The sequence below is a fragment of the Cottoperca gobio genome, chromosome 23 (assembly GCF_900634415.1).
Source record: "Cottoperca gobio chromosome 23, fCotGob3.1, whole genome shotgun sequence".
NCBI classification, from domain to species: Eukaryota; Metazoa; Chordata; class Actinopteri; order Perciformes; family Bovichtidae; genus Cottoperca; species Cottoperca gobio.
In genome coordinates, this window is record NC_041377.1 from 2,842,501 (window position 1) to 2,863,261 (window position 20,761).

The 20,761-nt window shown below is 42.7% G+C and overlaps 1 protein-coding gene across 10 annotated transcripts in view; it reads left to right on the forward strand.

Moving 5' to 3' along the window:
- The window catches only part of magi2a (membrane associated guanylate kinase, WW and PDZ domain containing 2a), a 167,463-nt gene that overhangs the window by 92,394 nt on the left and 54,308 nt on the right, over positions 1 to 20,761 (forward strand). For 9 of the 10 annotated variants that reach the window (XM_029461611.1, XM_029461602.1, XM_029461603.1 and 6 more), the window contains 2 exons: positions 15,712 to 15,831; positions 19,566 to 19,781. In XM_029461611.1, coding sequence (XP_029317471.1) covers positions 15,712 to 15,831; positions 19,566 to 19,781 — 336 coding nt within the window. Of the gene's footprint in view, positions 1 to 7,935; positions 8,002 to 15,711; positions 15,832 to 19,565; positions 19,782 to 20,761 lie in introns of those variants that run through there. The other variant, XM_029461607.1, reaches the window with a different exon arrangement.

The following is a 20,761-nucleotide window of genomic DNA, read 5'->3' on the forward strand; positions in this document are numbered from 1 at the left end:
TAATTGTATAGTAGTTTTCATTGTCAGTGGCAGAGTGCACCATTCCCGCGCTGTATTCATATTGCCTACCAATGCTCGAGCTGTGTAGCAGCTAAACCAGCGTTGTTGTTGTAATTTATCATACTGATGACTGTTTCCCCCCCCCTGCACACATATCAGAGTTAAATTAAGTAACTGCATGCTACTGCAAACTGAACATTTACAAACTGCTGCTGCTTCACATTCAAAGCATGCCACAGGGGAGCTTTAATTGTAAAGCAGTAGCAGGAAACGCAATATATTTATTTAATACCACATTTTCTGTTACCACGATAGTCTCATCAAATCAACCCAAATCTGAAAACATCAGGATTGTAACTCCAAACTCACTGTTTCAGTGCGTGTGCACATTCAGTGCCTCCCGCAGCTGTTTGTTTGAGAACTACCTTTTTGTAAAGGTGCGCCATATTTTTCTCGTGAGCCAATCAGAGCAGACGGAGCCTTAAAGAGACAGGCGCTAAAACAGAGCGTTTCAGACAGAAAGTAAATACAGGTATATTCAGATAGAATGAAAATCCTCTGTGCTTTTTGAACATTAAAGCATGTAATGTGTTCTACTAGAAACCCAAAGTACAAGTATGAACATGAGAACGACATGTCCCCTTTAATCTGTGAATTTGAAAACCTTTCAATCGGTTTTTAAAATGAATGAAACGATTTCTGTTCTTTTTATTTTTACATTTGGATCATGGCTTTTTTTAAATTAGGCCTTTATATAGAGATTAATTAAACGTGAATAAGTCTGACTGTCTTTCTAAATAAGATACGATTAACATGTACAACACTCATAAAGGCTTCAAGGACACAACACTGAAGAACGCTCCAACAGCACATGCAGTCGTTTGGCTTGTATTAAACTGCAGCTTATTTTGTGACTTCACCTCCAACCTTTCAGTTTAACTGGTTTCTATGAGCCTGTCAGCCTGCGTGGTCTTTAGGGGGAGGACTGCACAGCTTTTTCTCCCACCTATCCATCATTTTTTTTTTTTTTTTTTTAGGGTCATTCCCATTTGTCACTCAAAAGGAAAACCACACATCATGATGTGCTGTCAAATTCTGCCGCCCCTGCTTTATACTCTGCGGATGATCAGGCCAGGTGTGCAGGTCAGGGTGTTGTATATTCATTCCCTGCCTCCACCTTTTTAATGCATAGTGTAGTTTCACCAACCCAAGGTAATGTCTTCAATTGCTTTTTTGTTTTTGATAACAAAAGAAGAAAAACGTTCTCCTTTCGTTTCTTTCTTCTTCTTCAAATCAAAGCAGCATTGAGGTGGAGATGAGCCGTCTGGTCTCTTGGGACTCCAGAAGCTCATGTCCCATGATAATTAACTCTATACCATTCCCCCCCCCCCCACACACACACATGGGTTTATGAGCATTAAAGAAAATGCCTGTTTGACCCATCTTTACTCCTGACTCTCGCACACATTGCACATTCTTGCGTAAAAACATTCTGTGGTTGCTTTCCCACAACACACAGTCATCGTCGTTTCTCTCTCTCTCTCTCTCTCTCTCTCTCTCTCTCTCTCTCTCTCTCTCTCTCTCTCTCTCTCTCTCTCTCTCTCTGTTTCCTCTACTTTTTGTTATTCCTCCTTGTCCTCGGCTTCCAAGTATCATCCATCACCAGCTGGTAATAAGTTCATTCTGTATCGAAAACCAAGACTGATTATTTTACCCCTCCTCGCTCCCTTCATCCCTTTTAAGTCTCCCTGTAACTGCCTTTAATTTCCACACATCCAGGACATTAAGGTCTAGGCACTCGTGAACAAACAAGAATGGATGCTACATCTCCAGGGAGACACTATCACTTTCTGGGAGGGTATTTTTCTTCCTTTCCCGCATATTTTATTTATTTTTGCCTCACTTTTCTGCAGGCGGTGTGAGTTGAGGGATGTAGGGCTCTGAAGGTCCGCGATAAGGGGCTTCTATCGGCTGCACGCAGGGACGGGCTAGATAGGTTAACAGTAAGCTGCACGCTGCATGGTTATCTGCTAGCAGACAGACACACACAACCCTAGTATTGATACACATGCACTATTGATACACACAAATATGTACCCACAGACATTCATTATAATGTATGGCTCATTATTCTTAATTTTTATTTTTTTTTACCAAGATGTTTATTTCGATTTTAACCAAACTTTCGATAAGAAAAATCCAACCCTAGCGCTGAAGCCATTTTGCTCATCTAGCAGCAAACCTTTTCTTTCAAGATGATAAAGCGTCTGTAATTTAAGTTCATACGCAGCGCTGATAAGACTAATGCAACTTTAATTCGCTGGTAATTTGGGATCAGTTGTTGATTGCTGATTTTAGGGGTAGGTTTAATGATATGTTATACCACCTACAAGGATAACACCACTGACGAAACAAACCTGAAATAACACTTCATTAACAATTCATTAACAATGTCATCGTTGGCAGAAGCTTCCCTAAATGTACCCTGAAAGGTCACAGTTAAGACGGTTAGCTGGCGGTCACTGCACCGTGCTCCATTTTCATGCAAAACGTAGCCGCTATAAATCTATAGACACCTCAAACACTGCAGCGTAATTCACTTTTCCACAGTTGATTTGAATGTTCAGTAAGCTCCTTCACTGCAGAAGTACAATGCACAGACTATTTATGTACCTCCCTATATACCCCCCTCCCAGACACACACACACACACCCACAATCATATGCGTCACCTCTGTGAACTATACGTACATTAATTCTACTCAGCTGCCACTCAGAAGCGTGTGTGTGACTCACGGCCTCGACATGTGACTCCCATGCTCTCCATTCTCCCGTCATTAGCGCTAACACAAGGAGGCAGATTAATGCGCGAGGTTTCCAGCAGGTGGGAGATTGAGAAAGGTTATCATAACAGGAGTGATGAATGAATCACTTTGAGCGCCATCGTTTCGTAATGCTCCGCTACTGTGACTGTAATGACGTTTTGTGCCACTCAGAAATGGTCCTATAGTCGTAATCAAAATGTATTTATTTTTCGCCTCAGCCCCCCCACGGCACCGCGGTGGCACACGAATGTGTTGCATATGCTCGAATGTGATTAAGCGTATTTAATTAAGCCGCAGCCAGATGGTCGTGCCTGTGATTTTATGCCGCCGTATGTTTTATAGCATTCATTGTAACCTTATAATGCTTTTCAATGTTGTGGGGTGAATGTGAATGCTTTTATCACTGGATGAAGTGTGTAAAAAGCTGCAGTTTTTCTTTCCTCCTCTTCCTCGTGTTCATGCTTCCTCTCTCCTCCAGATGCCACTTGGTGTTCCTGAGGTATTAGAAATACACATGTGATTGAGAATTCTCCAGTGTAACTCCCAGAGAGACTCGTGTTCTGCTGGAGTCGCCACACGGGCTCCCTTCCCTTCAATTATACGCCGCGACTGCTGCTTTGAAGTGTTTCTGAAATGTTGTGCTTGGAGCTTGCATACGGCTACATAACCGCTAATTGTTTCTATTAGATTTTCTCAATGAATCAATTAATGTTTGACAGTAGAGAAGCTGGAGTGAGAAGTATTTGACATTTTTTGCTTATGAACAAATTTAGTGAAATGATTCAAAATAGGCGCTGGATGATTACTGATCACTCCGTCATCGTTCAGCTCTGGATCTCAACACTGACTCAGAAGGATCTCCTGCTGCAGTCTCATCACGTGGGGGAGCATTGCAACGATTAAGACTGATTGTGCAGCGTTAACACAGCGCTGTATTGATTACTTTGGAAGTGGACTTCCATATTATTTAGGTCAGATTGTCCATGTCGGATATATTGTCCAGGTTTTTCCAGTAATAAGATAGAAGGGCACTCGAAGAGCGCAGAACTCCGCCAGAGGTCCTTCTCGAATTGTTAACTATAGTAAAAGATCATTTGTGTGTTTCCAAAATGTAATGGGTTCTTCCCTGGCCCACGCTACACCCTTCCACCAAGTTTCATAAAAGTCGGGCCAGTAGTTCATCATGAATAAGTCGCATTGGTCGTGATGGACCGCCCTACGGTTGTTTTAGCGCCGGGCATTTTTAAGGCCAAGATGATCAGTCTTCATAATGAGCACAGTGTGGAATCGACTTTCAGGTGTAAACAAACAATGATTATTATTTTTGCTCTGACGTATGAACTGTCGCCTCGAATTACAGAATGTCCTCTCTCACTTGGACGTGCGAGTGACCCATCCATCTACTGTGTGTCGACAGTGCCACCTCTCTCCTCTCTCCCTCACCTCTCTGTCCGGCCTCTCTCTATCCCTTGGGGAGGGGGTGTGTCTTTATATTTATCGTCAATAAGCTGCTTACTGTTCTCCGATCATCCATTCATCCCTGTGACTGTGCCACTGCCTTTTTGATAGAGTTCTTATACATATATTATTCATTTGATTGACTCCCCCCCCCTAATCGCCTCACAAGTGGCGGAAATTAATCATTCCAGAAATCCCATCATTTGCATTCTGTTCGGGAGTTTTGGTGGCGGCGGCGTTTCGGGAGTTGGAGTTTCTTTTCCCGATGTGGAGCTTTGCGTTAGTCGCGGGAGCCAGTTGGAACAGGTATAGTCCAAAAGGAGAGAGACACTGAGAGCAAGGGGGGGGCCTTTTCACTCACAGCCAAAAAATCAATGAGGCTGGATATTCAACACTAGTCTATGGTTTTTATGGTGGCCAATAAAAACCCCATTGAAAAAGTATATATGGCATGAGATGATTTCTCTGTGGGTGAAATTGGATTAAGCCTAGTGTATAACTGCAAGTTTGGCCCTTGTTACCCTCTCTCCATCTTTCTTTCTCTCTCGCTCTCCCCCTTGCTCGACTCACCCATCCCTCAACCATTAAACTCTATAGGAAGAGAAACCTAATTACATGGCTGAAAGTGGCCATAGCGAGCACTATTAAAAGGATCCAATTAAAGTGTGCATGGTGCTGGCAGCAGCATTCTGGTGAGGGATTATTTGTGGAGGCGGAATTTGATCTGTGGCATTGAGTCCATTGGACGAGCAATTGGAGACGGATGGCGAGTGGGAGGGGCCTCGGAGCCACCCGAGTAATTGGATCCTGAATTAATGGCTACTTGTATGAAAGAGAGAGACGGTGTGAGGGGGAGGGGGGGAAGATGGGAAGGGGAGAGTATGACCTGCTGTTTGATTCAATGTTCTTTATGTTCACGTATTTATGAGTCACTGCAGTTGCTGCAAAGGAAGTCATGTTCGACCAAGAAAAAGTTGTAGCTTTTGTTAGTAGATCCGGACTGTGTTCCCAGTTCTTAGATAAATATTTTAGTACAATTTATTTATTTAATTTTCATGTTTTTGGCCATCATTTCTATAAATTATAATAATATTCTACTCTCAAGTCTGTGAGACAGATTGTTAGTTTAACTTGTGCAGTTTTCTTCTCATATTAATTATTTTATGTATTACCCTCTGACTTCTAAGTCTTAATTACAGCTAGTGTTGATACATCTGACTTTAATAATACAGGAATGACTAAAAAACAAACAAGCGCAGATGACTGTTATTAGCCAAAGCCTGTTGTTTAAGGCAATTAAGCCCAACTTTAATTAATATAGTGATATATATATATATCTTTTCTTTTTTCAAAGCACAGTATTATTTAACCAGAATCATTTCCAGCTCTACCCGCCTTCACGTATGATCTGAGCATCAGAAAACATTGCAGTAATTGGACACAAAGTAACGGAAACTTTCCCTGAGTTTATTCCTGTTCTTGAACTCGCCTCCTCTCCATCCTTCAGTCCACCTGAACCTGAACGCAACCTTCTTATTATTCATGGAAGCATTTTCCGCAAACCGTTGTTTACTCCGAGCGTAGCACGTTACTCTGCGAGCTTCCTTTCTTTTCGCCTTGAGCAAGTAACAGGAAGGAGGATAGAATCCATGAATAATTGGCATTGTCATTTACAAACAATATATATATATACTATTCATTGTTCATGGGTTTGTTATTTGCTTGGAATCTTTAAAAATCTTTCGGAGATAATTTTTAATTGAAGCTTAAAAAACAGCTGAATGCAACACTGACAACAAAATCAATGCTTGTTCTTTCAGCTGCCAACTTTGTTAAGCCACATGAGGTTTTATTCATTCTTAAGTCACAGTGCAGCAACACAGTGTATACAAACGCTTCTAGTAACGAAGGTCACAGGGAGAGAATCCTTTTCTCCGACTGAGGTCATTCTCCTCAATAGGAGTTGAATTGCAATGCAGAAAAACAGGCTCTGCTAAAGTGCAATTTATATATATAATGCCATATTATCCCACTAGAGACGATAAGAACCTGGTGTACTCTTCCTCAGTGCAGCAATCAAAGTGTGATGGAAACCCTGATGGTGCAATCTTATTTGATATTGAACACAAATGAAAATATGACAAACGACAGCAGTGACAAAATCTAGAAAAGAAAAACAAAAGCTTCTGTTTGTTTTTCTTACACGGTTTACACGAGGTACATATTTGCCTGGAACGCTCACATTCTCCTCTATCCACTCGTATGGAAACTTGAAAAGCTTTTTACATATAGATAAACCCAAACACTTTCAAAATGCATAACGTTTGTTTATTTGTATAACAAAATGGACTTAGAATCACCGCACACATCTACGATTTGTCCAGTGATTTGAAATGGATGTGATTTTGTCTTATTGATACGATCAAGCAAACAGAGCTTAGTATAAAGAAATGTCCACAGAAACAGACGACAAGCGTGGATGAAATTGACACGCACTAAACAACACATGAATAACACATTCCTGCTGTCGTAATCTCCTGTCGCTCTAACAGTAGAGGTTTGCTTTCAAAGAGCTTTGACACACACACACACACACACAGCCACTGTGGGTCCAATAGCAGAAAGGGGCAGGGGTGATGGCAGTACGAGATAGCTTAGCTTCCGGTATTAAAGGGCCAGGAGGTCTCAGTATGAGGTGATTACCACCACGCGGAGTGTGATGATTATTCCAGCCTCTCTGACCCACCGGCCTGTGGGTTCAAAATGCATCGCTTGATCCGAAGAAGATCCTGAAAGCACAAATTGGCTCTCCCGACGTTGCAGGTGGAGGACTGGGAGGGTGGGTGGTGTTGGATAGCAGAGCAGAGTTGAAATGAAGGTTGATGGGATACATGGGAGGTTGTTGTTCTGGTAGGACGGGCAGTCTGAGGCTTCGGCGCAGTCGTGATTTGGCGTTATAAATGAATAAAAGGGTTGTGGGCCTTTCTCACAAACAGATTGTGTCATTGGGTGGTAATGTGCCCGAGCCAGGGTGGCCCCCGGCTGGGGGGGATTAGGCTGACAAAGCAGCGCATCCACATCCCTGATCACTGCACACACACACACACACACACCCCAGGGCCACATATCCAAACAGATGACATCAGCTTTCCCTTAATCTCTCTATATCTCTGCCCTCTCTTTCTCTTCCCTCTTCTTCTTCTCCTCCTCCTCTCTTTGTACCTTCGCATTGTCGGCTGTGTGTGTGCGTGTGGATGTGTGCTGCGGTCCTCCCTGGATTCAGAGGGAAAATTGGAGTAGCTGCTGAGAAAAATGAAACGCCCTGATTGTGTTTTCTCTTACATTTTTGGTGGGATGTCTCTAGATTAAAGATAGTGTGCGTTAACGCTGGGGTCAGCCGCTGCCAGTCAAGACTCTCCTCCACAGCTCTGAAACATCCGCGTGTTTGCCTTCTTCTACTGTGTTCTTCATTTTGACATTCTCCTCCCCCACTTGCAAACATGAGAGCTTTGATTCCAATGGAAGTTGGGATGCGGAGCAAGACCAAAGGCGATCTCTTTTAGTGGCATCCTGGAGGAGCAAGAAGATATAGAGGGAGCTTGAGATGCGATGAAAGGAGCCATTCATTTCTTCCCACGAGAGAGACAGAACCGAGGATAGAGGAGCTCTGATTGAATTCTCAATGATAACAGATATCATGATGACATCCCTGTGTAGGGGTAGGTTGATTTCACACTGTATATTTATCCTGAGTGCTTACTGTATCACATGTGTGGGATAGGTCACATCCTGGATGTCAGGCTTACTTTTGGGATTCACTACCACGTCTTGTCCCAAATATGTTTGATGCAGCACTTAATCAATAGAGCTCTTTGCAACGACAAGCCAATCTTCCACTGCCACAGACTGTGGCACTCTCTTAAGTGTTTGACTGCGGTGCTTTGGCTCTAGAGTAACATCTGCACCGAGCTGGGGACTTAGTATTCACTCAGCATCAACAGTTCAGAATGAAAGTGTCACTACTGACCAGGATTTAACATGTTTTCGATGCTTCTGTCTTCTGCACTCGTTTGTATTAGGAGTACACCTGCAACTAACTCGTTAGGATTGAGATTAATCAATTAATCTTTTGGTTTGTTAGTTGTTGTTGGACAAATACAAATCACGCTTCTCTACCGAATGACAGCCAGTGGTGCTAATGTGCTCAGAAATGCAGCACGACGCTGAAAAGGCATTGAAGTCGGTAAACAATGCAGAATATCAGCATTGCAAAAGCTTAAAATGAGGAAGGAAATGCATCGAACGTTTGGTAAGAAACACAACTTCACACGGTACCTTTTAATGTAATCGGATTACATTATTATATCACGTTAACTTGCATTAATGTAAATGCAAACTTATAAAGTGACTGATCATTTAGAAGTTCAAATTATTCATAAGTTATTAAACCCTTAGTACAAATGTCAGATCTGCTGAAAATATTATGTGGAAATTTATCATCGTAATACATAATTTAACGGCCCATTTACAGCGAGTCTTATTACATTTTGACAGGGTATTTTATATTATCAGATGCTACGCCTTTCCTTACCTGAAAGGTAAGGTCGGATTTGAAGCTTCTGCTTCGGCTTCGCTCTGACAGGTGTGTTTGAATAAATGAGATTTCGAGCAGCCCACCTTGATCTTCTTACATGAGCTCACATGAGCTCGCAGGAACATTTCCCCAACTATTCAGATCTTTGCAACTCTGTAATAGCATCTATATATGAATGGTCCTTACTTACAGTAGGATTCAAGCATTGAATGCTCGTTCGCATGATGTGAATAATATTAATTCAGTTTGGAAAATGCCCATGAGGAGCTTTTTGGTTAAACAGAAAGTATTATTGCTGAATTTGTCAGGCAGTGAGCATTGGCTACTGTGAGTTAGCAGCAAGAAAACAATTGCAAAGGGAGTATCATGCAAAATGTTTCGCAGAGCACTAAACCCAAGAGATAATTTGCTCAAAGGAAACAGGAATAAAAATGATTTGTTAAGTCTTAGGAAAGATGTAGGTTATCTTCCAATTTCTCCACTTTATGTCTGCTAGTTTGTCTCTTCAGTCACGATTTAAATACATTATTTAGAGGTGGTGATATATCCTCTACAGAAGGTTTGCATTGCAGTCAGTTTCTGTGACGTATATGTGGTCTGCAAGTGTGTGTTCTTGTCCTTCTGTAAAGAATATGAACAGGTCGGAAGATTAATACCTTTTCACTTTTTAAATCCTGGCCTCCATGATGATTCCACCTATGCATCCCCCCTTACACCACTTCTTTATATCTTTATCAGCCCTCTCCATTCAGTTCTCCCTTTCCTCCTCTCTCCTTGGGGAGAGGATGCAGTCATCAATATCCATGGCTGTGGTACACGCAGTCCACCCAGCACCTCCTGGAGGGCAGAGCTATTAATGGAATTCAGGGGAGGGCGGCGTAGGGCCAACAGGCAGCGTGGTCCACTGCCTGGCTTTAGCCAATCTATCCCACATTACTGGCTGTCAATAAGCAGGGGAGCAACACACAGTCATTCTCACTGAACTTGAATGAACCTGAAATTTCATTAAATGGGGTAGAAGAGAAAAAGCGACTGATCTCTGGTCAAGAACCGAAAGTGAGGTTTTTACGTCTGAGCCTTGCCAAGGAAGTGAAACGTTCCCAGTCAATACGTTTAGACTGCAGCGCTGTGATATTAACTTTCATTATCAGCTCAGTGGAAACAGCAGCCTGCTCTGCAGTCCTGCTCAATACACTGTATTATCGCTTAAATGATATGTAATCACAGTTGATTAAGACCCTGCTCGGCATCATCAGTGAAAACCGTAAATGAGCACATCGCCACTCTTGCTGTCCAAAGGCAAAGTGCAGTGAAAGCATCTTTCGGTGGCGCGCTGCAGCGCTTCACTGTCCTCCATCAGCCCATTTGCCCACAGGCGGCAGGCAGGCAGGCGCTGAATGGCGAACTAATCCATCCCTCTAATGCAAGGGCATTACGGCTGCTCGTCACTTCCTAATTGGCTAATGGCTAGATTAGGTTGGTTACAATAGGCTGTGCTGACACAGTGGCCAGTGGCCCGTCATAACAGAGAGTTTAGGGTGTAAAAGGGCAGGACCTGCCTTACACATCCGGCCTCAAGCAATTGTCCACAACACTGGGCTGTTATAATTGTATTCAAAGGGGTGGTGAACACTGCTGGAGGGAGTTTAGCCTTATTGCAATTTATATGCTTTTAAAGCTGTAGAGCACAAAAAGCCACGACCAGGTCTAATGCACCTGAACTTGATGTTTTTTTCACTTTATCTGCAGCAACAACAACCTGTGATGCAACACAACACGATTAAGCTTGTTCACAAAAACGGTCTGAAATGTATTTCCACATTAAGGCTTAGATACACCAAAGCATCAAATGGAAAAATCCACTAAATCTCTCTGAAGGGATATATTATGGTGCTCTCCACCTTGAATAGACTGATCCTCAAACTCGATACCCTCCGCTTTCAAAAGGCTGTCGTTACCATATGGCAATTCTGGATATAGCGTACCATAGGGTAACCTTCATTATTGTTCTTATGGCACATTTGTGTTGTGCCACTTTCTTTTTCTCAGTGCGCCCTATGTAAAAACATTCACATGGGCAGTTGAGGCGGTATACAATATATATATATATATATATATATATATATATATATATATATATATATATAAAACTGGCTATCAAGGCCTGTATTTTGCTGTGTGTGTGTGTATGTATTTAAACCAGAGGCAAGGCATTAACTCAGTGATGCCAACAAGCTGCTTGACGTTAATGCCCACCCAAAGCTACAGCAATAACAGTAAAATATATGCAGTGCTCTAGTTGTTTAATTAATTTAAGTGTACTATTATTGCCACCAATTGTCAGTAAATTAAGGAAAACAGTGACCTGTTGCTGAGCTCTACTTGATGCTAAAAACAGAAATCTTCTCCACCAAGATTGTTGGGTTAGGGTTGTTGCTAATATTTGCTAATTGGCGCTGAACACAAAGCACATATTTGGTCATAAACCAAAGCATTGCACAAATTGAAATGTTGACCTGATGATGAAGCTAAATGAAAATTGTCAACCTGATAATGCTGTTATAGGAAATGTCAGGACATCACCAATAGGATTCTTCCTCATTGCCTGTACTAACTTTAATGGCAAACCGTGTAATAGTTCAGTTTGAAGCAAAGTGGTGGACTGACATTGCCATCCGTAGAGCGCGACTACAAACAACATTTCCAGGAGCTGATACCGTCACAATAAACACCTATTTACTTAGAAAATCCAGATATTTAGTCTCTTGTAGCTTTAATGTGTTCAAATCAGGCTATTTTGGTCCCATTCAGCTGCTCCAAGTTCTGAGAAGTGAAGGTCTCATGTTACCAACCCTCAGTCAGGACATTCATTCATCCTTTGAGTGCGCTTGCATCATATTTCTTCTTATTAGTCATGCATTATGTCCTTTACTATTTAGTAAAAGGGCATCGCACTACACATTGTTTTCATTCACAATCCGTGTACCCAGTACATACCAGTACCAGAGGCAAAAGTTTGTGTCACTTTTGGTATATTTTCTCTTTTTGTTTCAATTGTTTTACACCCTACTACGTAACTTTATAGAAATTATTAGTTTAAATGCTCATGGTATAATCATTTCCTCAGGGTCTTTACACACGCTTTGACTTGCCATAAATACATAGTACAATCTCTCTCCGTGATGCCTCGGGATATTCTCTGGATATAAATCCTTTGTTTCAAATAGAGGCCAATGTTTCCGCTTTCCACAGATTGTCTGGGTCCCTGTTGAGCCTTTTCATATTGCCTACAGTCATCTCAGGTTCATATTGTGCTCAGGTTGTTGTGTTTTTCCTGAACAATGTGCAAATGTTGAGCCGGGCATAGAGGTCATGCATTTAATACAGTGTGTTTTATTAACATGAGGATAACTTGGAGCGATGTTAATGTATTCTGTGGGAGCACTACTCCCAGTATGAAACCTCTACAGGTGTTAGCGGGGCATGCAGTAGTGGTGCTTAGCTGCACAAGTGAGAGTTGGACCTGTGGCCTGTGCATCGAGGACGTACTGGAGAACAGCAGGGTGGCTGTAGGCTACGAGAGAGTCAGCCCACGCTACAACTTAAGCTGCTCTCTCATCCATTACACGTGCTGCATCCCTGTTTCTGCTCGTGCTTTCCTCTTACTCCTACTATCACAATCTCAATGGCCGTTATCGTTGCTCACTGTCTGTCTTTTTGTGGCCTTTTCCTGTCCTTGTTTGTTGACTTCCCAGGAGAAGAAACGGTTCCCATGAATATTTCCTGCACAGTTGCAACAAAGGAGAAATGGCCTGTTATTCACTAGTTCACCATTCATTGCCGTGATCCGTTTGTTGTCTGTGGAGACAAGTTTAAAGGAAGATTTATACTTCTGTTTCATGGTGCATGGCAGATGATGCCCGTAGCGTAGGAATTGATTTATAGCGTTGGATTTCATCTGTTTCAAGCACCATCGCTTTGTGTCACGCTTTTATTGCAGTGTACCCCAAAGTTATTGTTTTTGCATTTCTTTTCTTTCACTTTCACAAGATTTGCCTACTAATAACCAAACTATTACCATGAAATGATTGAACAATGAAGTAATCAATAAAGATGATTTGCCGTTTCAAGCTTTACGGTTCAATTTAAAATATACATTTGGAGCAGATAGAGAAGGATAGGAAACAACAAGTGTTTTTCTGCATAACCGGACTTGTTTTTGCAACCTGTACAGTCGCCCCCCTGCTGGCCATTAGAAAGAATGCAAGTTTAGGGCACTTCCGCGTTGGCTTCACTTGGTTTTTAGCTAATATTTTGGTTTTGCTTTCCCTAGCCATGCAAATATATTTGTACTGACACAATGTGTGGCATGTGTCTTCCAAATTTGGCTTCTGAAAAAGTGAAAGTAAAAACTAGAAACTGCCAGTTTTGAATCTCCACTGACAAAAACAAACAATCCAAGCCGTCCAATCCCAGTTCTCGCCGTCTCCACAGTGTCTCTGTTGCTACCATAGCTCTAACGTAGTAACTTTTTAAATCAATTTGCTGTAATCAAGGCATTGTAAATAATGATATACCTTCCTAAAAATATCCAACATCATTATTTCTGCACTTCACAGAGGATGCTGTATTTTGAGAATCGCTGATTTGCACCACAGGATCATGACCTATATACAAAGGACCGAAAATCGAGAGGCATTGTGGTTGCCTCCTTTTAGAAATTGTCACCCGAGAGAAGTCCCCAGCAGAAAGATGCTGCTAAATATAGTTCAGCAACATCAAAGGTCCTCTTTGAAATGTGTGTGTGCGCCGCTCAGTCAGTTGCTCTGCCTGTGAGGGAGGCTAATCTGACGGGTACACAAGCCCCCATGCAGACAAACACAATCAAGAAACTCTTCACTGGGGGTGCGACACAAACACACATACATTTTACACAACAGTTCTTACAGCAAATAACAATTCCCTGCTGCTCATTTAATCTCTTTTACAAATTACTCAGTCAGCAGGTTCCAGTTTGATGTTTTAGCTTTGAAGGTCGTCAACAGTAACTTTCGCTTGAAGGTCTAAAAAAAAAGTGCATGAGAGGTGCCACTTTACTCCATATAATAGTCATGTTTGAGAACTTAATTGCTTGAGAAATGATTTGTCTTTTTAGACCGGATGTTCTGTAAACAAAAACCAGGCTTCAACTGCGGCAGTCTCCGTCAGACGAGTGGATTTGAAAAGCCTTTTGTTGCTTTAGTTTCTGCATTTAAGGACCAATTAATCAGCATATTAACAAGGCAACTATGGAAAGGCTTGGCGAGCAGCTTAATGGCCTCATTCGGATTCATTAAATTATTTGATGCTTGTCTGGAGGAAGTTGAAACCATATCTCTGGACTAGAATCTTGATTTAAGACGTTTTGCTTCTTCTCGTGAAAAGGCCTCTTCAGCGCAGAAGTCTTTAATCACAATTCTTCCTTCAGACATCGTTCCACCTAGATGTTTGAGATGGACCTTCTCTTCTTCCTGTTTGATGCCGTGATGGTCAATACTTGTGACGGCATTGTTCAAAGAGAGAAGTGTCAAAAGAAGTTTGGATCGCTTTCCCCATTTGAGCAATCATCCCTTCATTCGTCTTTGTGACAGTAGTGTATAAACACTTTTGCCTTCAGACGTGCTCCCAAAACGTCGTACAAACTTGTTTATTGAAAGCATAGTCCGCCGCACTCTTAAAGCGGCAGTACACCTCTTCAGAATCTCCCTCCACAACCTTCGCACATCTGAATTAGGGTAATGTGTTGGACAATTTCTGTAACGTTCAGAAACCGACAACTTACCGCCGGAGCTGAGAAAGAGGCCAGGGTTTGAAGTCTCAAACTCTCTTTTTTCATTTGTTACACAACTATTTCCTTCAAGTTTGGCTCCAAACACTTCGTACAAGTCGTACAAATATTTTTCTTTGTGTAATTGAAAGTTTGGTAGTCAGCGTTAGGAAGGAACTCCTGGCTCTCCCTGACCTAATGACTGCACAGCGCAGGCATTGTTCCAACCTTGTGTAGCGATGCACAAACATTTCAGTTGGCCTTTTTAAAGTCAAATCGCCACACACCACCTACAAGGGGTGATGAGTGGCACAGTTGCTCCCCTGCTAACTTTAAAACACACAGATGGATACTTTATATGCTTGCGTTTTACTGGCTCCACTTTTAGTGTGAACAACCCTGGCTCAGTTGTGAAAACCCATTCAGCACCTCAGGGGTAGAGAGCATGCGTGCCATCACTGCCGGGATCACTTTTAACAAGTCTAATTAGCACACGGTGATGAGGAAGTGTTTAGGAAGTCGTTTGTACCTCAGTTTAACATCATAAATACTTTGTCATGCATTGTCTTAGTAACTGGAGGAGAAACGATAGCGGTGTCACTGAAGTTGACTCGAAAATTCTTCTATTACAGACGAAAATAATTCCATCACTCCTGTGTTGCTGGCAGAACAGCAGCTCCTGTCAGGGATTCCTCGTCACGCTGTCAGCTCCATGCAAATTGACTTGATTTCTCTTCTTGGTCTCCAAATTGCATCACTTAGCTCTTGAGATGCTACCTTACCTACTCCTCCCCCCTGAAAGCACCGCGTTCAAATATTCCTGTCTGTGCAAGAAGGGGAGAAAAGGGAATAAAGAGGGCACTTAATGAATAGAGCTGGGTCAGGGTCAGCGTGTTTCAGCTCTGGTATGTTCTGATCTTTTCTGAAACACTTGACAAAGACTCGCTCTTACTTAGTCTCCTTTCATTCAGCAGTGATGAGGCGTTCAAAGCTCCAGCGGCTCTAACTCTTCTCGCTTATCTCCTGCAGGCACAACCAGGCAGCCCAAGGAAGGAGAGGTCCCAGGGGTGGATTATAATTTCGTGACCGTTGACCGGTTTTTGGAATTGGAGAAAAGCGGAGCCCTGCTAGAGAGCGGAACATATGAAGGTAAGGATTTAGTCAAGTCGCGCTTGTGATTGCGGTTATTCCTCTTTGTGATATTCCACATTTTTGGTAGAATTTATGCCGCGTTGTGGCACCCAAGGCGTATTTTTTTTTTCTCTGTGTGAGTGACAGCTGCTTGAAAGAATGCTGACAAGGGCGCATCACTCTTATCTATACACTGCACACTCACTGACAACACTGCTTCCATCCATCCATCCATCTTTTGGCTTTGTGGAGACAAGAGTGTCATCAGTCATGTTGGACACTGAAAGGAATCTTCTCTAAATTCTGAATGAAGACAGGCCAGCACACACACACTCACACACACACACAGGGAGACACACACGAAGTACCTTTTATGTTGGCTCTCTCTTGGCTCAGTCCTTGAGCCTGAGCTGCAGGGGCTCTTCAGTTGCCTAATCAAAACAAACAGACACTATCTATCCCCTCTCTCCTGTGGTCAGACGGGCCTGAGGCTTGGATTTGAAACCGCTCGAAAAGGAAGTGCAGCCCCTGGTCTGCCTGGCCGCTTCCAACTCTCAGGAGACCCCGGCCATTATAACACATAGCAGCTCACTTTCTTCTCCCCCACCTGACTCCACTCTCTGTCGTCCTGCCACCACTGCAGGAAGGAGAGAAAAATGGCAGATGGCCAATTTAACGGTTGGTTGCCAGAAGCAGTGTTAGATCCTCTAAGCAATGGGAGCTACCTTCCACGGGGGGGGGGGGGGGGAGGGAGGGAGACAGAGTTTCTTCTGCGTAGTCACTCGGCCATCATTGAGCGTTTTATATATTCTAATAATTTAATGGCCAATTAGATGTGGAAGGGAGGCAGAAGGGGTGAGATTTAAAAGGAAGGCTGTATTGAGGATCAGCTGTTGGAGCAGAAGAAAGGTTTCAGTTGGTATTACAAAGAACAGGAAGCTCTCGGGTTCAAGTGTCCTTGAGAAAGACTTTGATCTCCTGACATCTAACTGTTGCTCTGTGGGAGGAACTGCAGTATCAGTTTGTGAAGTATTTGTCTTTTCATGGTATCCTAAATGTTTGACACACGATAACAGCCAAAGTGTGTACACAGAAATAAACATACTTAAACATTTGACTGCTATGTACGGGTATAAATATATATTTTAAAACAAGAATACAATGACATTTGTCAACAGTAGTGCAAAAACCATGCAAAAACTCAAATAAGATATTATCGCATGACCTCTGTGTCTGCTGAAATATGACGGTGGAATTTTTAGTTGAAAAATGACGGACATGGCAGATTCAGATCACAGACGACCTTTGCAATTATAACAAATTACTAGAGGTCCCCAGATAATACTAGTCCTGTGTGAATAGGGCTTTAAATAACTGTTTTGCTTCCCTATTTAACAAATATAAAAACATCAAACGAGAGGAGATAATCTCGACTCTTTGGAAGTTGTGATTTGAATCATGCTTTGGCATTTCTTTGTTGTGTTTTCCAACAATCATTTTGGAGAATGTGTTAATTAAGACTCATGTGAAGTGCGAGTCTAGACTGAAATAAGTGAGTCTGTCAGATATGCCGCTTACTGAAACGTCAAAGTCCAGGTTTCTGTGGCGCCGCGTGTTCTTTAAGTTCACACGAGGAGCTCGTTAAGGCCCCGGGATTTGTGTCTGTGGTTCGGGGGTTCTAATCCCGACACTCGCCGTAATCTTTTTACAGCTACGCTCCTCCATTTTCCGTTACAGCCTTCATGTTTTCCAGAAAGAGAACATGATGTTTCTTCTGGTCTTTCCAACACAGAAAGAGACCAAATGTTTGTTTTTAAATCTCTCTGGCTATTCTTCCTGTCCCCAAAACAGTGTCTGAGTTTGTCTCTAATGCTCGAGCCCAGTGCATTGGAATAATCTTCATGGATTTCCACACACATCGTCTTCTCATGTCTGATATTGCTGCCCGGGACATTTGAGTGGAGTTGAAGCTGCTATAATCTGATCGCCTGGTGAAAACTGCTGCAGACCTGAACTGTGGCTGATGTCCTCTGAACTCGCTCTGTGAAGACAAACTCTCTTCCAGGCTTTGGGATTTATCATAGCCCTAGAGACAAGTAGTGTCTGATCTTTTAAAAAGAGCATCTCTCACATTTTGGACCAACATGAGTTGACATCTTACTCAAGCAGAAGAAACCCTACTATTGTTGTGTGAAACCCCACAAAATGTCACATTTTCAGAAGGTAGGAAAAACAACATATTTTGCACCTTCCACAAGCAACAGGGAAAGTACAAACCTTTGCTTTGAAGGCTCGGTTCACTCCAAATTTCCCGGTTTTACCCCCCATGCAGATACAGTCAGTTTTACTCGCTCAGGTTTCGATTTCACCGCCAAACAACATACGTGAATGAAGTTTTCTTTTTTCTCATTGAAAGCATTGAAAAATGACATTTTAAAAAGTTCAATGTCTTTCCAGAAACAATCTCACAGATACTCAAACTGTGTAAGCCACAGACTTAGCCGGCCGCGTCAGAAGACAATAGTTCATGAAAAGTATATCTTTACAGTGAGCCTTAAAGTAAAAGGAAAGTGGTTTTAACTGATTCTATCGAAGGGACAAGGGCGGCTGACAAAAGACAAGCAAAAAATAGTCAAATGTGAAATCAACGTAGAAGAGCCAAGTGAAAAACTGCAGTTCCCAGAGGTGGTTAGTTGGCTCTGACCAGAGACTGGAACTTATTCAGTCAAATGCCAGGGAAATCCATGCATGGTCTGGTAAGTGAATGATGTGCAGAGGAAAAGACTTGGCGACAACACTTGGATAGCCCCCAAAAATGGGTTCATGACGAGGGAGTCTTTGTTTGCAGCCACGCGTAGCTTTGTGCACGTTTTTATAACTGTTGTAATATTGTAAGACATGATGTGATCTTGAGCCCCCAGCCTGTGTGTGTTCATGGATCAGCTGGCTGCGACGTGGAACAGCCCGTCAAGGGCACACAACAGCTAATCCTCCCTGTTGCTGGTGCAGGCGTGTCATAAACCTCCTCTGACTTACTGTTCCCACTTCTCTCATCCTTACGTTATTAAATCTCCAGGCCTCTTTGCAGTCATTTCGCTCTCTCTCTCTCTCTCTCTCTCTCTCTTGGTCTCTTTGCATTTACATTATGTGCTTTGAATTTATCTTTATTGCTATGTCCTTGTATGTACTTGTTCCCTCTTGGTGTTATCGTAATATATTGACTTGTTACGCTCCAGAGAAAGGGAAACAAGACGACACACTAGCAGCCCTATGAGGCTGTGATAAGCCCGCTTCTTCTGGAGGTTTCTTCCTGTCGTTGTCGTACTAAACATTAGCATGCTAACACTCAGTTTTACCTGTTACTATGCTAACATTTAGCGCTACAATAGAAATAAAGCGGTAATTAAAATGATGTATTTGATGACAGCACTAGATGAAATGAAAGGGGATCTTTTATCCAGTTTATCCTTTCGGGACCTCGAATATCTGCAGAAAGTTTCATGACAATCCACCCAAAAATATCAGGGGGAAGACGTCTGGGGACCGTGGATGTCTGTACCACATTTCACAGCAATTCATCCATTAGTGGTTGAGATATTTCGGTCTGTATTAAAGGGATAGACTGACTCGCCAACAGACAGACATTTGTCATGCAGCTATCATGGCTAATCGAATAAAAGATGTAAGCATTAAGCACATAAAAATGACTCTAAATGTGTCACATCTCGTCCCCCCCCCCCTCTCTGTTCCAGATAACTTTTACGGCACCCCGAAGCCTCCGGCCGAGCCCAGCGCTCTGCTGCTAAATGTAACGGACCAGCTGCTGCCGGGCGCCAGACCCACCTCCGAGGGTAAGAGGAAGCGTAACAAGTCGGTGAGCAACATGGAAAAAGCCAGCATCGAGCCCCCCGAGGAGGAGGAGGAGGAGAGACCCGTCATCAATGGCAACGGTGTTGCTGTCACCCCAGGTCAGCCCCGAAACACGACCTCCACAGGCGCAGAGGCAGAGGTCGCTTGAGCCAGCAGCCTCGTCATGACAGCTAGGTTTGATGTGGCGCTGCGGGTCATCCTGATCTGATCGTCTAGTAGTCTGAGCATCAGTCTCTAGAGTGGTCGCCTAGCAACAGGGACAGTAACAGATTGCTTTTACATGGGTTTTCTTAGAAAATGATTTCATGGCAGATTATCACTTTTAATTGGCTACACAAATATCCTTATGTGCAATTTAATGGCATGATATGTAAACTGTGAGTTGTAATTCACTCTCACAGGCAGTGATTACCTCTGCAGACCAAGCGCTTCATGATTACAGCATTAGTGCCGTCGCTCTCCAGCATTTGATATCATTCATTAGGTATCATTATGGAGTCCAGATAGCCAGAGGGCACACAAACATATCACTCTCCAAATCAACAGGAGCCTGTGGGCTCTTTCAAGATCAACAAGGACCTTTGTATGTTTATTATATTAAGTGAATCAGCCCGGGCCAAACCATTGTTATCCTCTGTAATCACATGGCACGCAACAAGGCTTCTTGAGGTACAAATAATAGAATAAATAACATTCTGAATAATGGGAATGAGACACACCTTTTTTATTGTGTGTGTGTGTGTATAGACATCCACAATATGCACACGCACTCAAACACGCATGCACAAACCCCTTGACTGCATCCCATGATCACATGCAAAGACATAAAAGAGGCTTTATTAGTTCGATGTTTTGTGTGATTCCAAGTCCAAAACCATGCTCTGGTCCTGTGACTGTCTAAGCTGGTGTTACAGCCTCAGGACAACAAGTCTCTCAGAGCAGGCGGAACAGGGCGGAGCGTCAAAGTGTTCGCCATTGATCACAAGGAAGTTGGATAAAAGGATGTGATTTTGGTTTTCATACCACAGGGAGCTCAAACAAGGTACGAATCTTCATTTGCCAGAGAAATGTATACATC